General features: G+C 47.8%; 2 protein-coding genes across 3 annotated transcripts in view; one reads left to right on the top strand and one right to left on the bottom strand.

Annotated features, from left to right (window-relative positions):
* LOC137320706 (polymeric immunoglobulin receptor-like) overlaps window positions 1-15,842 on the top strand; it is a 788,493-nt gene that overhangs the window by 298,053 nt on the left and 474,598 nt on the right. The window lies entirely within an intron of this gene.
* The window catches only part of tmem8b (transmembrane protein 8B), a 173,951-nt gene continuing 165,346 nt past the window's right edge, over window positions 7,238-15,842 (bottom strand). The window contains exons 11-12 of the mRNA XM_067982071.1: window positions 12,692-12,808; window positions 7,238-10,982 (exon numbers count right to left, since the gene is read on the bottom strand). Of these exons, the coding sequence (XP_067838172.1) occupies window positions 10,614-10,982; window positions 12,692-12,808 (486 nt within the window). The 3' untranslated portion in view covers window positions 7,238-10,613. The remainder of the gene's footprint in view (window positions 10,983-12,691; window positions 12,809-15,842) is intronic.

Genomic DNA, 15,842 nt, shown 5'->3' with positions numbered 1-15,842 from the left:
TTTAAAAAGCCTCTACTAAATCTCCTCTTAGTCTCCTCTGCTCCAGTGGCAATAGTCCAGTATCTCCAGTCCCTCCTCACAACTATAGTTCCCATCCCTGGTATCATCCTGATGAGTCGACACTGTTCACTCTCTATGGTTTTAATGTCCTTTCGATAATGGGATGCCCAAAACTGCACACAGTACTCAGTGACCTAACCAATGTTTTATATAAATTTATTACATAGAATTACATAGAATCTACAGCACAGAAACAGGCCGTTCAGCCCAACTGGTCGGTGTTTATGATCCACACGAGCCGCCTCTCTCCCTACTTCATCTCACCCTATCAGGATATCCTTCTATTCCTTTCTCCTCCATGTGTTTATCTAGCTTCCCTTTAAATGCATCTATGTTATTCGCCTCAGCCACTCTATGTGACAGTGATTACCACACTCTCAGGGTGAAGAAGTAACTCTTGAATTCCTTATTGGATTTATTAGTGACTATCTTATATTCATGACCCCTTGTTTTAGACTCCCCAAAAGTAGAAACGTATTCTCTTGGTCATCTCTGTAACCTCCTCCAGCCCTACAACCCTCCGAGATCTCTGCGATCCTCCAATTCTGGCCTCTTGCGCATCCCCCGATTTTAATCGCTCCACCATTGGCGGCCGTGCCTTCAGCTGCCTAGGCCCTGAGCTCTGGAATTCCCTCCCTAAACCTCTCCACATCTCTACCTCTCTCTCCTTCTGTAAGACGCTCCTTAAAACCTACCTCTTTGACAAAGCTTTTGGTCACCTGTCCTAATGTCTCCCAATGTGTCTTGGTGTCAAATTTTGTTTGGTAAAGTTCCTGTAAAGCATTTTGGGATGTTTTACTACATTAAAGGCGCTATATAAATGCAAGTTGTTGTTGTCTTTTTAAAATTCGTTCATGGGATGTGGGCGTCGCTGGCGAGGCTGGCATTTATTGCCCGTCCCTAGTCTACTCTATCAGAGAAACAGAGTTAATGTTTCAGGTCATTATCAGTAATAAATTTATTGCGTTACGTTTTTGCAGAAGTGACAAGCACCATATCTGGGATAAAATGATACTGATTTGAAGAGAGTTTCAAACGCCCGGGAGTGCTGTGTGAAGCTTTGCATGCTTAATCTGTGCAGGTGTTCTAGATAGTTAAACAACATTGGAGCACCATGGCATCAGCTCTCATGTGAACGTACAGCCTTGTTTAATTTGCTAGAAGCTCTTCCAATGCTGTATGTGGTTAAGATGTTGTAGAGGACAGACAGCCCAGTTGGGTACCTGGCTCATAGCACAGATTACAGCCTCCCTTCTCTCTTTCGTAGCACGGCCAAAGATTTTCAAAAACTAATTTTCTTCAAGTTCAAGTTTGAAGTTTGATTTAGAAAATCCTGTCTTATCTAACCAATAAACATTTCACTTTGCGTTCATAAATATTCAACCTTTAAATCCAAGCACTTTAAATAATGACACGCATCATCTCGTCACCTCTGAAAAATTTAAATTCTTATTAATTCTGTATTTTGCAAGTCACCAGTTATTAACGGAGAAAGTAAGCTGGAGGATCTAATTTCTGTTGAGAATCCAGAGTTGAAAACATATCTATTTTACATAGCTAGCTACTTATATTATCTATCTTTTTTTATCTGTATTATCCACTATACATTAAAAATGCCGTGCGAGTTGCAACATACTATTTTAAAATGCATTGAAAATTCCAACGTCTATGAGAAAAAAAACATTTAAAAAGTTTTGGCACGCGTCTGCAGTACCAGTTACGCCTGCAGGTAGCGCTGTTAATAGCCACTTTCCCTTTTAAACGTGTCACAGTAATGCTAGGTCGAAATGCAGTGTTTCAAATCCCACACTGACCACCTGGTGATGGTCCAAGCAATCGTTTACTTCCAGCACCTTTCTCAGGCATCAGATTGATATCCCGATTCCTCACCTCAACAAAACCAAACAACTTGCATTTATATAGAACGATGCAGCATAGAAGGAGGCCATTCGGCCCATGTTGCCTGTGCCGGCTCTTTGAAAGAGCTCTCCAATTAGCCCCACTCCCCCCTGCTCTTTCCCCATAGCCCTGCAAATACTTCAAGTATTCCCTTTCAAAGTTATTATTGATTCTGCTTCCACCACCCTTTCAGACAGTGCATTCCAGATCATGACAATTTGTTGCGTGAATGTTTTTCCCCTCATGTCGCCTCTGGTTCTTTTGCTGATCACCTTAAATCTGTGTCCTCTGGTTGCTGATCCTTCTGCCACTGGAAACAGTTTCTCCTTATTTACTCTATCAAAACCGTTCATGATTTTGAACACCTCTATCAAATCTCCCCTTAACCTTCTCCGTTCTCAGGAGAACAAACCCAGCTTCTCCAGTCTCTCCACATAACTGAAGTCCCTCATCCCTGGTACCATTCTAGTAAATCTCCTCTGCACCCTCTCTAAGGCCTTGACATCCTTCCTAAAGTGCAGTGTCCAGAATTGGTCACAATACTCCAGCTGAGGCCTAACCAGTGTTTTAGTGAGGTTTAGTATAACTTCCTTGATTTTGTACTCTATGCCTCTATAAAGCCAAGGATCCTGTATGCTTTTTAAACAGCCTTTTCAACTTGTCCTGCCACGTTCAAAGATTTGTGTATGTGCACCCTCAGGTCTCTCTGTTCCTGCACCCCCTTTAAAATGTTACCATTTAGTTTATATTGCGCCTCTCCTCATTCTTCCTACCAAAATGTATCACTTCACAGTTCTCTGCGTTAAATTCCATCTGCCATGTGTCTGCCCATTTCACCAATCTGTTTATGTCCTCCTGAAGTCTGTTACTATTCTCCGCACCGTTTACTACATTTTTGTGTCATCTGCAAACTTTGTGATTATGCCCTGTTCAGACCCAGTCTGAAGAAAACCGTCCACCACCACTCTCTGCTTTCTGTCCCTTTGCCAATTTTATATCCACGCTGCCAAAGTCCCTTTAATCCCATGGGCTTTAATTTTGCTAACAAGTCTATTATGTGGCACTTTATCAAATGCCTTTTAAAAGTCCATATACACAACACTAACCGCACCATCCTCATCAACCCTCTTCATCAAAGAATTCAATCAAGTTAGTCAAACACAATTTGCCTTTAACAAATCAGTGCTGGCTTTCATTTATTAACCCATATTTTTCCAAGTGCCAATTAATTTTGTTAATTAATTTCCGGATTATTGTCTCTGAAAGTTTCCCCACCATCGACGTTAGGCTGACCGGTCTGTAATTGCTGGATTTATCCCTCTCCCCTTTTTTGAACAGGGGTGCAACATTTGTAATCCTCTAGTCCTCCGGCACCACCCCCATATCTAAGGAGGATTGTGGTCAGAATCCCCGCAATTTTCACCCTTAACTCCCTCAGCAACCTAGGATGTATCCCATCTGGACTGCACTTATATAGAGTCTTTAACATAGTCTCAGGGTGCTTCACAGGAGCGATTATCAAACAAAATTTGACACCGAGCCACATAAGGAGATATTAGGACAGGTGACCAAAAGCTCGGTCAAAGAGGTAGGTTTTAAGGAGCGTCTTAAAGGAGGAGAGAGAGAGGTAGAGAGGCTTAGGAAGGGAATTGGACAACTACTTTAGATCGAAAACATCAGAGATGGCCGACAATCTGTCGATCTCAGTTTTCAAATTTTCAATTGACCCCCCCCCCCCCCCCCGGCCTCAACATATTTTTGGCAGAGAGAATTCCAGATTTCCACTCCCCTTTGTGTGAAGAAGTGCTTCCTGACGTCACTCCTGAACGGCCTAGCTCTGATTTTAAGGTTATGCCCCCCTTGTTCTGGACTCTCCCACCAGAGGAAATAGTTTCTCTCTATCTGCCCTATCAAATCCTTTAATCATCTTAAACCATTTCAGTTAGATCGCCCCTTAATCTTCTGTAATTGACCACATAATTTAACCCTTTAATCCCCAGTATCATTCTGGTGAATCTGCGCTGCACCCCCTCCAAGGCCAGTATATCCTTCCTGAGGTGCGGTGCCCAGATCTCCGTTCCCTATTGTAATGCCTTTGGTTTTGGTGGTGGATGAGACTCCCCCTGAACTTCAGAGAACCTATTTTAGGTAATAACATCAGAGTAACATCTGCCTTTCTCTGGTCCCCAGGCACCTCTCCAGTATTCAGTGATTTCTGACAGATTTGTGCCTGAGTTCCTGCAATTTCCTCCCTTATTTCCTTAAGAATCCTCAGATGCATCTTATCCGGCCCCTTGAGATTTATACGGCGTAAGCTTGCACAGCTGTTCTGCAGCCGTGCTGGTAGCAATGCGAATGATGTCACAGCTTACCTCTGCAGCAGACTTTAAGTCACCTGTCTCCTCCTTGGTTAAAAACTGAGGCGAAAAAAACTTATTTAGCGCTTTTGCAGCCTGTGTAGCATCAGATGCTGTGCCCTCGCCCGACCCCACCTTCAGTGGCCCCACCACATTCCTCGTTTTTCTTTTTCTCTTAATATACACACGCACATACGGAAATGAAGGACAGGAAAGGACCCACAGGTCCAGCTAGCCGGTCCCACACGGTTTGTGATACCATATACCTCACACGTATCAGCCATGGCTCCGTGGGGAACACTCTCGGCCTCTGAGGATCAAGGGGGTTCATGGGTTCAAATCCCACTCCAGAGACTGAAGCACAAAACCTCAGCTGACACTCCCAGTGCCAGTACCGAGGGGAGTGCTGCTCTGTCAGAGGCGCCGTCTTTCGGATGAAACGTTAAACCCCTCAGGTGGACGTAAAAGATCCCATGGCCACTATTTTTGAAGAAGAGCAGGGGAGTTCTCCCTGGTCAATGTTTATCCCTCAACCAACATCACTAAAACAGATTATCTGGTCATTTATCTCATTGCTGTTTGCGGGATCTTGCTGTGCACAAATTGGCTGCCGCATTTCCTACATTACAACAGTGACTACACTTCAGAAAGTATTTCATTGGTTGTGAGGCGCTTTGGGATGTCCTGAGGTCATGAGAAGTGCTATATAAATGCAAGTTCTTGCTTTATACACTCCCCACCCTAGCTGGAGCCGTAACGGAAAAAACTTTTTATTATAATCATTCATTTCCCTTGCCCTATTCAATTTGAATTTTTTTCTTTGCCGTTCTGATGCCTTGTGTTTGATGCCTGACTCCCAGCATGCCTTTGGGTACTGAATCCATCTTGATTCTTTGCTATTTCTCTTCATAACCTTAAATGCCTTTTTTTTCCCCCCCTTCTTTATGAGTTGCTTGCTAGTCCCGTTTAACCAGGCAGGAGTGGCTTTCAGCTTTGCCTGGGTGCGTTGCATTCAGAATCGCCTCCTTTAAGGGACTCCACAGTTCCCCCGCTCTCCAAGCCATAGTCAAACCTGCCAGCCCCATTCTGAGGAGCATTCTCAAACGCTTGAAGTTGATTCTCTTAAAATTGGGCGATTTTGGGTTTTTTAATCACCTTTCCAACCCTTGTTGTGTCAACTGTGATCATATTATGATCACTGATACCTAAAGCCTCGCCCACCTTTGTGTTGGAGATTTGATTGTCCCTCTTACTCATGGGACCCTGATGGTGTTTTGACCCACCACAGGGCAGGGCACCAATTCCGGCTGTCCCCCCTGGTGAGGCCAGCAAGACCTCTGAAGGTCAGTGCAAAACACATTCCTCAGTGGGTCCTGGAGGAGCAGGAATGTTCCTCCGAGCCCCTCCAGGAAAGTCTGGGCTTCTGCCACCCCCCCCCCCACCTGTGAGACCCTTGCAACCGCCTCCCCCCCCCCCAACCCCCGATCTTCGTTCTCCCCTGATTTCCGCCCAAAGCGGTAAGTTAAAATCTGTCGGGGCTTCCGATAAAGACTCCCACTCGGGAGTTAAACTCGGCCCTTGAAACAGTGTTTTATAAAGGTTCAACATAACTTCATTGCTTTTGTACTCTATGCCTCAACTTATAAAGCCCAGGATCCCATATACTTTTTAAACCACTTTCTCAACCTTTCCTGCCACTTTCAACAATTTGTGCACATATACCCCCAGATCTCTCTGTTCCTGTACCCCCTTTAGAATTGTACCCTTTAGTTTATATTGCCCTTTCCTCATTCTTCCTACCAGAATGTATCACTTTGCACTTCTCTGCGTTAAATTTCATCTGCCACGTGTCTGCCCATTTCACCAGCCTGTCTGCGTCCTCTTGAAGTCTATCACTATCCTCCTTACTGTTTACTACACTTCCAAGATTTGTGTCACCTGCAAATTTTTTGAAATTGTGCCCTGTACACCCAAGTCCAAGTCATTAATATATATCAAGAAAAAGCAGTGGTCCTAGTACCGAGCCCTGGGGAACACCACTGTATGCCTCCCTCCAATCCGGAAAACTACCGTTCATCACTACTCTCTATTTCCTGTCAGTTAGCTAATTTCATATCCATGCTGCCACTGCCCCTTTTATTCCATGGGCTTCAACTCTGCTGACAAGCCTATTATGTGGCATTTTATCAAATGCCTTTTGGAAGTCCATATACACATCAAACCCTCTCTGTCACCTCATCAAAAAACTCAATCAATTTAGTTAAACATGATTTGCCTTTAACAAATCCGTGCTGGCTTTCCCTAATCAATCCACACTCGTCCAAGTGACTATTAATTTTGTCCCGGATTATCATTTCTAAAAGTTTCCCCACCACCGAGGTTAAACTGACTGGCCTGTAGTTGCTGGGTTTATCTTTACACCCTTTTTGAACAAGGGTGTAACATTTGCAATTCTCCAGTCCTCTGGCACCACCCCCCGTATCTAAGGATGTTTGGAAGATTATGGCCAATTCCTCCGCAATTTCCACCCTTACTTCCCTCAGCAACCTAGGATGCATCCCATCCGGACCAGGTGACTTATCTACTTTAAGTACAGCCAGCCTTTCTAGTACCTCTTCTTTATCAATTTTTAGCCCATCCAGTATCTCAATTATATCTTCCTTTACTGAGACTCCGGCAGCATCTTCTTCCTTGGTAAAGGCAGATGCAAAGTACTCATTTAGTACCTCAGCCATGCCCTTTGCCTCCATGCGTAGGTCTCCTTTTTAGTCACTAATCGGCCCCACCTCTGTTGCTGAGGAAAGCGTAGTTTTAAAATAGAGACAGGAAAATGCCTGCATACGTCCAATTATCCCTTCCCCTCTAACCCTGCGTCACCTGAAGGCTTCACTTGGTTTTGATGCCACATGTGTGACACTGCAGGTGATCAACTTGTATTTTATTCATTTCTGACGTATCGAGTACAAAACAAAATTCATATACATCTCGGAAACAAGAGACTATTGTGTTAAAAAGCAGTTCCAGTAATTGTGATTACAACATGTTAGATATATATTTAAACAGTCATAATTTTACCCAGGATGTCCTGGGCCAATATTTATCCCTCAACCAACATCACTAAGCAAAAACAGATGATCTGGGTTTATCACACTGCTGTTTGTGGGAAGTTCTTTCTTTATCAATGTTTGGGTCAGAATCAATCAGTCCTCAGTCCTGATACAATCCACTCGGATTTGTTGAATGAGTGCAAGTGAGGTGGCTGCTGGGTACGAGACAAGTGATTGGAGCACTGTGGCGATAGGGGACACGGGGTTCCAGTGTTGTAAAAGATAGACTTGCATTTATATAACACCTTTCACCACTTCAGCACGTCCCAAAGCGCTTTACAGCCAATGAAGTACTTTGGAAGTGTTGTGTCTGTTGTACCGTGGGAAATGTGGCAGTCAATTTGCGCACAGCAAGATCCCATAAACTGCAATGTGATAATGATCCAGATAATCTGTTTTTTTAGTGATGTTGGTTGAGGGTTAAATATTGGCCAGGACACCAGGGAGAACTCCCTTGCCTTTCTTTGATATAGTGCCATGGGATCCCTGGTACTACACCACAGTGTACAACACAGTGTACATCAGAGTGTGCGATGGTGGTACAACACAGTGTACCACAGTGTATTATACCGCAGTGCACAACTCCAGTGTAATACACCAATGTACTAACCCAGTGTACATCACAGTGTACAACGCCAGTGTACCACATCAGTGTATCATACCACAGTGTACTATACCACAGTGCACAACTCCACAGTGCAATACACCAGTGTACAACACCACATTGTATTACCCCACAGTGTACAATGCCACAGTGTACCACACCAGTGTACCACAGTGTAGAACATCACAGCGTACACCAGTGTACTATACCACAGTGTATCACATCAGTGTACACCAGTGTACTACACCAGTGTACAACAGTGTAGAACAGTGTACGACACAAGTGTACCATGCCACTGTGTACTATACCACAGTGTACACCAGTGTTCAATAGTGTACAAGTGTTCAGTAGTGTACAACACCAGTGTTCAATAGTGTACCACAGTGTACAACACCACAATGTACCATACCACAGTGTACTATAGCACAGTGTTAAACACCAGTGTATACACCACCCATCTCCCCCTATTGAGATACTATTTTTGATAGTGTGCTGAAGAGCAGAGTGAGGAGATGACATTGACCACACCAGACACTGGACCCCATTTATAAGAGAGACATCCAGAAACAAGTCAAGAGAGACTCAAAACAACCGGAGACTTCAGGGAACGACAAGTCTTGATCATTCTGTCAATGGTCAGGTGACAAATCAGTGACAAATCTATTAAAAGTTTCCTTATGAAATTCCTTTGTTCGTTACCAATATCCCAGAACATGATTTCGATCCACGGTGTCAAGGCTGTTTGATCGCTGGGAATTCCTCGCTACCTGTCGCACTTTCAGCCTTCACTCCAGCACCGATGATGGACCTACAAAGGAAGCAAAGAGGATACCCTCCCCCACACCCCCCCCCCCACATCGATCGATGACAGGCAACTCACAAACTCCCGACTGGTGATATCACTCGATCGCTCACGGTGCTGTGAAACTGTACCCGTCACCCAGAAAAACCTGTTGAATCGGCTTCGTTATCAGACATCAGTGGACATTGAAGTTTAGTTAAAGTTTCGCTGTTCCGGGGTTGGGGGGGGGGGGGGAGGGGGGAGTTCTCCTGACCGCTCACTGTACCGAATGCCACTGTTTTTTCTGGGTTCTGCCGATAGGAACCTCGAGCCTGTTCCACCATTCAATCAGATCGTGGCTGGTCTGTACCTCAACTCCATTTACCCGCCTTTGCTCCATATCCCTCGATACCCCTTTACCCAACAAAAATCTATCGATCTCAGTCTTGAAAGCTCCAACTGACCCCCGGCATCCACAGCCTTTTTGGGGGAGAGAGTTCCAGATTTCCACTCCCCTTTGTGTGAAGAAATGCTTCCTGATTTCACTCCTGAACGGCCGAGCTCTAATTTGAAGATTATGCCCCCCTTGCTCTGGACTCCCCCCCGCCCCCCCATCAGAGGAAGTAGTTTCTCTCTCTATCTATCCTATCGAATCCTTTAGTCATTTTAAACATCTCGATCGGATCACCCCTCAATCTCCTAAACTCAAGGGAATACGAGTTTATGCAACCTGTCCTCATAATTTAACCCTCTAAACCCCGGCATCATTCCCGTGAATCTGATCTCATGATGGAGTTAAGTGGAACTGCTTTTAACGATCTTTTCTTTCCCCTCCCGTTTTCGAGGTAAACTTCTTCTCCCTCTCCACCAGAGACAGGCCATTCGGCCCAACTGGTCTATGCTGGTGTTTATTCTCCACACGAGCCTCCTCCCTCCCTACTTAATTTCACCCTATCAGCATATCCTTCTATTCCTTCCTCCCTCATGTGTTTATCGAGCTTCCCCTTAAATGTATCTACACTATTCGCCTCAACTGCTCCTTGTGGGAGTGAGTTCCACATTCTCACCACTCTCTGGGTAAAGAAGTTTCTCCTGAATTCCCTATTTGATTTATCAGTGACTAATCTTATATTTATGGCCCCGAGTTCTGGTCTCCCCCCACAAGTGGAAACATTTTCTCTACATCCACCCTATCGAACACCATCATTATTTTAAAGACCTCTATCAGGTCACCCCTCAGCCTTCTCTTTCCTGGAGAAAGCAGCCCCAGCCTGTTCGATCTTTCCTGACAGGTAGAACCTCTCATCTGCTGCCGGTACCCGGTCCGTGACCAGAAAAAGCTCGGTCCTTTCGGTCGAGAGTTATACTGCCAGCGGGTCGTTCAAAGGGAGCCTCGCACTTTAAAAACAAACGTGAATTCAAAGAGCTTTGTCTTTTGTTTTTGTATTTTTAACCACACAGTTTTATTGAGACAGTGAACCAGGGACCCCTCCCTTCCCCGTCCTCGCATTCCTTGTGGTGGTGGGGGCGGTAGTGGTGGGTGAGTGGGGGAACGGTGGTGGTGGAAGAGGAGGTGAGGAGACAAGAGGTGTTCCCTTTGGCGGAATAGAAACGTCTGGTGCGGTTTAGCGACGGGAGGGCGGCCCCCTTGCGTTCGCTTTATTTACAGAGCACGTGTTCATTTTTTTGTCCTCTCTCTCCCTTTTCTTTGCGGCGTTCATTCCTGTCGTTTGTAAAGAGGGGGAGAGAGAGAGAAAGTCGGTCGAATATATATATTTATGTATTGCACGTCCCGCAGGAAACCATCAGCTGCTGCAGATGCTGTTAACGGACACCAGTCCCGGGTCGACCAGTCCCATCTCCTCGTGCTCGTTGACGCACAGCCGATAGCCGCAGCCCCTCTTCCTCTGCAGCGGGACCACCCCTCCCCCCGCCCCTCCCCCGCCCCCGCCCCCCCCCTCCTCGGGCCTGGCGCTGGGGGGCAGGAGGAAGCCCACGCTGCCCGCGATCAGCATGTGCCAGATGCTGTGGATGTAGAAGTAGTTCTCCTCGGTCTCCACGAGGGCGTAGAGCGCCACGGCGGATGTGGCGATCACCGTGCCGGGGAAGAGGTAGAAGACCCAGCGCCTCCAGGTGGGGGGGTAGCAGTGACGTCTCCGGACGGTGCGCACCGTCTGTGGGAAGAGAAAAAAAAACAGAGAGCAACGCAACGTTTAGCGATCGCTGAACCACTCCTAACAGAAAGGAAAGAAAGGGCCCGCATTTATACAGCGTCTTTCACAACCTCAGGGCGTCCCAAAGCGCTTTACGGCCAATGAAGTACTTTTGCGGTGTAATCACTGTTGCAATGTAGGAAACGCTGCAGACAATTTGCGCACAGCGAGATCCCACAAAACAGCGATGTGATAATGACCAGATCATCTGTTTTATTGATGTTGCGTTCCTCCTATTCTGGCCTCTTGCGCCTCCCCGATTTTCATCGGCCCACCATTGGCGGCCGTGCCTTCAGCTGCCTGGGCCCTGAGCTCTGGAATTCCCTCCCTGAACCTCTCTGCCCTCCTTTAAGACGCTCCTTAAAACCTACCTCTTTGACCGAGCTTTTGGTCACCTGTCCTAATATCTTCTTTATGCGGCTCCGTGTCAAATTTTGATTGATAATCGGTCCTGTGAAGCGCCTTGGGACGTTTTACTATGTTAAAGGCGCTATTTCTTATCTAGATGCAAGTTGTTCTTATTGTTATTGTTGTTGGTTGAGGGATAAATATTGTCCAGGACACCGGGGAGAACTCCCCCGCTCTTCTTCGCAATAATGACCGTGGGATCTTTTACAGCCACCTGAGAGGGCAGACGGGGCCTCGGTTTAACGTCTCATCCGAAAGACGGCACCTCCGACAGTGCAGCACTCCCTCAGTACTGGCACTGGGAGCGTCGGCCTGGATTTTGCACTCACATCTCTGGAGTGGGACTTGAACCCACAACCTGCTAACCCAGAGGCGAGAGCGCTGCCCACTGAGCCACGGCTGACTACAAGTTTGGGTGCAGACACTTTAGCATAAAGCGACTGATAAATCGGACCTGCTGCCAACTCGAAATGTTTCAGGCCCTTCCCACAACCCCAGACTTCTCCCACTGACTGAAATCAGGTGATCAAGAAGGCCAACGGAATGTTGGCTTTTATTGCTAGGGGGATAGAATATAAAAACAGGGAGGTATTGCTGCAGTTATATAAGGTATTGGTGAGACCGCACCTGGAATACTGCATACAGTTTTGGTCTCCATACTTAAGAAAAGACATACTTGCTCTCGAGGCAGTACAAAGAAGGTTCACTCGGTTAATCCCGGGGATGAGGGGGCGGACATATGAGGAGAGGTTGAGTAGATTGGGACTCTACTCATTGGAGTTCAGAAGAATGAGAGGCGATCTTATTGAAACATATAAGATTGTGAAGGGTCTTGATCGGGTGGATGCGGTAAGGATGTTCCCAAGGATGGGTGAAACTAGAACAGGGGGCATAATCTTAGAATAAGGGTCTGCTCTTTCAAAACTGAGATGAGGAGAAACTTCTTCACTCAGAGGGTAGTAGGTCTGTGGAATTTGCTGCCCCAGGAAGCTGTGGAAGCTACATCATTAAATAAATTTAAAACAGAAATCGACAGTTTCCTAGAAGTAAAGGGAATTAGGGGTTACGGGGAGCGGGCAGGAAATTGGACATGAATTTAGATTTGAGGTTAGGATCAGATCAGCCATGATCTTATTGAATGGCGGAGCAGGCTCGAGGGGCCGATTGGCCTACTCCTGCTCCTATTTCTTATGTTCTCATGTTCTTATAAATAATTATGGCCAACGCAGCAGGTACAACAGGGCTGACGTCTTCCTCCTTACCCAAGCAATGGCCATGATCCCAAGGGCGAAAAGGCTTGGCCCCAAGAGGTTCCACAGTCCGTGTCGGTCTAACTGCAATGCCATCGATAGCAACATGGCTCCCAGCAAGTACAAGATCTGTCAAAGTGCAAGGGTCAAGGGTCAGCAAGCGTTCACATCACCGCACATGACCGAACAAACTATCACTGTCAATTATTTACACTTCCTTTGCTTTGACTTACCAGTTATTGCCTTTTAGTAAGAAAGACGCCCCTCTACTGTCTATTCGGATATATCTCACAACCAATCACAGCGCCAGTTGCTCGACCAGCAAACTCAGCAGCCATTTTGCGCACAAAATGATCCAATGAGGTGAACGGTGTTGGGTTGAGGAGAGAATGTCAGCCAGGAGGTCAGGAGGACCCCCCCCCTGCTCTCCTTCACATCGAGTCCTCAAGATTAACCCGAAGAGGAGATGATAAGGCCTTAGTATGAAGCTGTATCTAAAAGGTGGCACCTCCAACAGTGCTGCACTCCCTCAGTACTGCACTGTGTGTGTGTCGGCCCGTAGTTTCTGGAGCTGGGCATCAAACCCACAACTTCCTGACTCTGGGGGAGGAGGCACTCACAGATTGAGCAAAAATATGGCCTCGATATGAACCCCCCCCCTACGATGGGCAGGAGAGGGTCGGGGGTGGGGGTGGGGATTAAAAATGATAAATCGGGGAAAGCGTCCTCCAACCAGCCACGTACATCCCTGCCGCCATTGTTACGGGGGCGGGTAGCACGACGAAGCTTCATTAACGTATTTAAATCAGGCTCTCACACTGCAGTTGGGGCCTGATTTAAATTTAACAGTCGCTGTGCAGGTTTCCCAGGGCTCAGGAAACCTGGCAATGAAAGGGAGAGGGGGGGCAGCTGGGTCCAGAAGGTAAGTGGCTTTTACAGCACTCCTTGTGGACCAGGAGGAGCAGGAGGAGCAGGAGCGCTCCCCACGGCCCCTCAAGGAAGCCTTTGGCCTCCCTTCTGCATCTGGCAGCCTCTCTCCCCCTCCCACCCCCACCTCCCCCTCCCAGCCCCCTCCCCTCCCACCCCCATCCCCACCCCCTCCTACCCCCACATCCCACTCCCAGCCCCCTCACGCCTCCTCCCCTCTCACCCCCATCCCCACCCCCTCCCACCCCCTCCCACCCCCTCCCAGCCCCCTCACGCCTCCTCCCCTCTCACCCCCATCCCCACCCCCTCCTACCCCCACCTCCCCCTCCCAGCCCCCTCACGCCTCCTCCCCTCTCACCCCCATCCCCACCCACTCCCACCCCCACCTCCCCCTCCCAGCCCCCTCACGCCTCCTCCCCTCCCACCCCCATCCCCACCCCCTCCCACCCCCAACTCCCCCTCCCAGCCCCCTCACGCCTCCTCCCCTCTCACCCCCATCCCCACCCACTCCCACCCCCACCTCCCCCTCCCAGCCCCCTCACGCCTCCTCCCCTCTCACCCCCATCCCCACATCCCACTCCCAGCCCCCTCATGCCTCTCACCCCCATCCCCACCCCCTCCTACCCCCACCTCCCCCTCCCAGCCCCCTCACGCCTCCTCCCCTCCCACCCCCATCCCCACCCCCTCCTACCCCCAACTCCCCCTCCCAGCCCCCTCACGCCTCCTCCCCTCCCACTCCCATCCCCACCCCACCTCCCCCTCCCCCCCCCATCCCACCCCACCCTCCCCTCCTCCCCCATCCTCACTCTCCTCCCCTCCCTCCTACCCTCACCCTCATGCCCCCTCCCCCTCTGTTCCTCCCCACTTCCCCCTCCTACCGCCGTCCCCACCAAGCGCTCTACAGCCAATGAATTACCTTTGAAGCGTAGTCACTGTTGTAATGTAGGAAACGCGGCAGCCAATTTGCGCACAGCAAGATCCCACAAACAGCAATGAGATAAATCACCAGACAATCTGTTTTTAGTGATGTTGGTCGAGGGATAACTATAGGCCCCAGGACACCGGGGAGGACTCCCCCTTGCTCTTCTTCGATATAGTGGCCGTGGGATCTTTTCCGTCCACCTGGGAGGGGCAGACGGGGCCTCGGTTTAACGTCTCACCCGAAAGGCGGATTGGTGGGTGAGTTGTGCCCCCAAGGGGAGAGCCCACAGACTCCATTTCAGGCAAATGTGCTTTGAAGACTCGAAAGCAATAGTAATGCGAGTCCATGCGTGACACACCAATCTCCCCGGGATCTTGCACTGCCCTGGCCGTGCTGTGACTAAACTGTCCACTAGATGGTGCCTGGGAGCAGTGTGGATTCATTCACTTTCTTTCTTTTAAAAATACTTGCAACATATTTTTTATTATCCCGAGTGCAAGAGAAAAGGAAAGAATCAGGATGTTATCAGAATTAATATACTCATAATAAGAATGGTTAGAAACTTATTTCTAAGACAAATCAAGTATAAGGGCATCTGGAGGATAGTTGATTACAAGGAAAGACAAGTTATGGCCCAATAAACTCTTAAATTGGTGTGGTAATAACCAGCTGCTTTTATTTCCAGGCCCTCCAGTATATTCTGTCACAGAATAACAAAGTGATACAAGAGAAAGCCTTGGAGTGTGATTGTTATAAGGTGCTTACTCTCCTTTCAGGTACAGCACGGGTTAGATACAGAGTAAAGCTCCCTCTACACTGTCCCATCAAACACTCCCAGGGCAGGTACAGCACAGGTTACATACAGAGTAAAGCTCCCTCTACACTCTCCCATCAAACACTCCCAGGGCAGGTAAAGGGTTAGATACAGAGTAAAGCTCCCTCTACACTGTCCCATCAAACACTCCCAGGGCAGGTACAGCACGGGTTAGATACAGAGTAAAGCTCCCTCTACACTGTCCCATCAAACACTCCCAGGGCAGGTATGGCCCGAGAATATGCCTCAGTCCCAATCCTCTATCTATTCTAATATATTACCCCCAGTCCCATGAGCCCTAATCTTGTGTAACACCCTTTCTCTGGCACCTTATCGAATGCCTTTTGAAAATCCAAATATACTACATCCACTGGTTCCCCTTTATCTACCCTGCTAGTTACATCCTCAAAAAACTCTAATAAATTTATCAAACACAATTTCCCTTTCATAAAACCATGCTGACTCTGCCTAATCAGATTATGATTTTCTAAGTGCCCTGT

The sequence above is a fragment of the Heptranchias perlo genome, chromosome 4 (assembly GCF_035084215.1).
Source record: "Heptranchias perlo isolate sHepPer1 chromosome 4, sHepPer1.hap1, whole genome shotgun sequence".
Classification (NCBI taxonomy): Eukaryota; Metazoa; Chordata; class Chondrichthyes; order Hexanchiformes; family Hexanchidae; genus Heptranchias; species Heptranchias perlo.
This window is presented reverse-complemented; position numbering and strand designations above follow the sequence as displayed.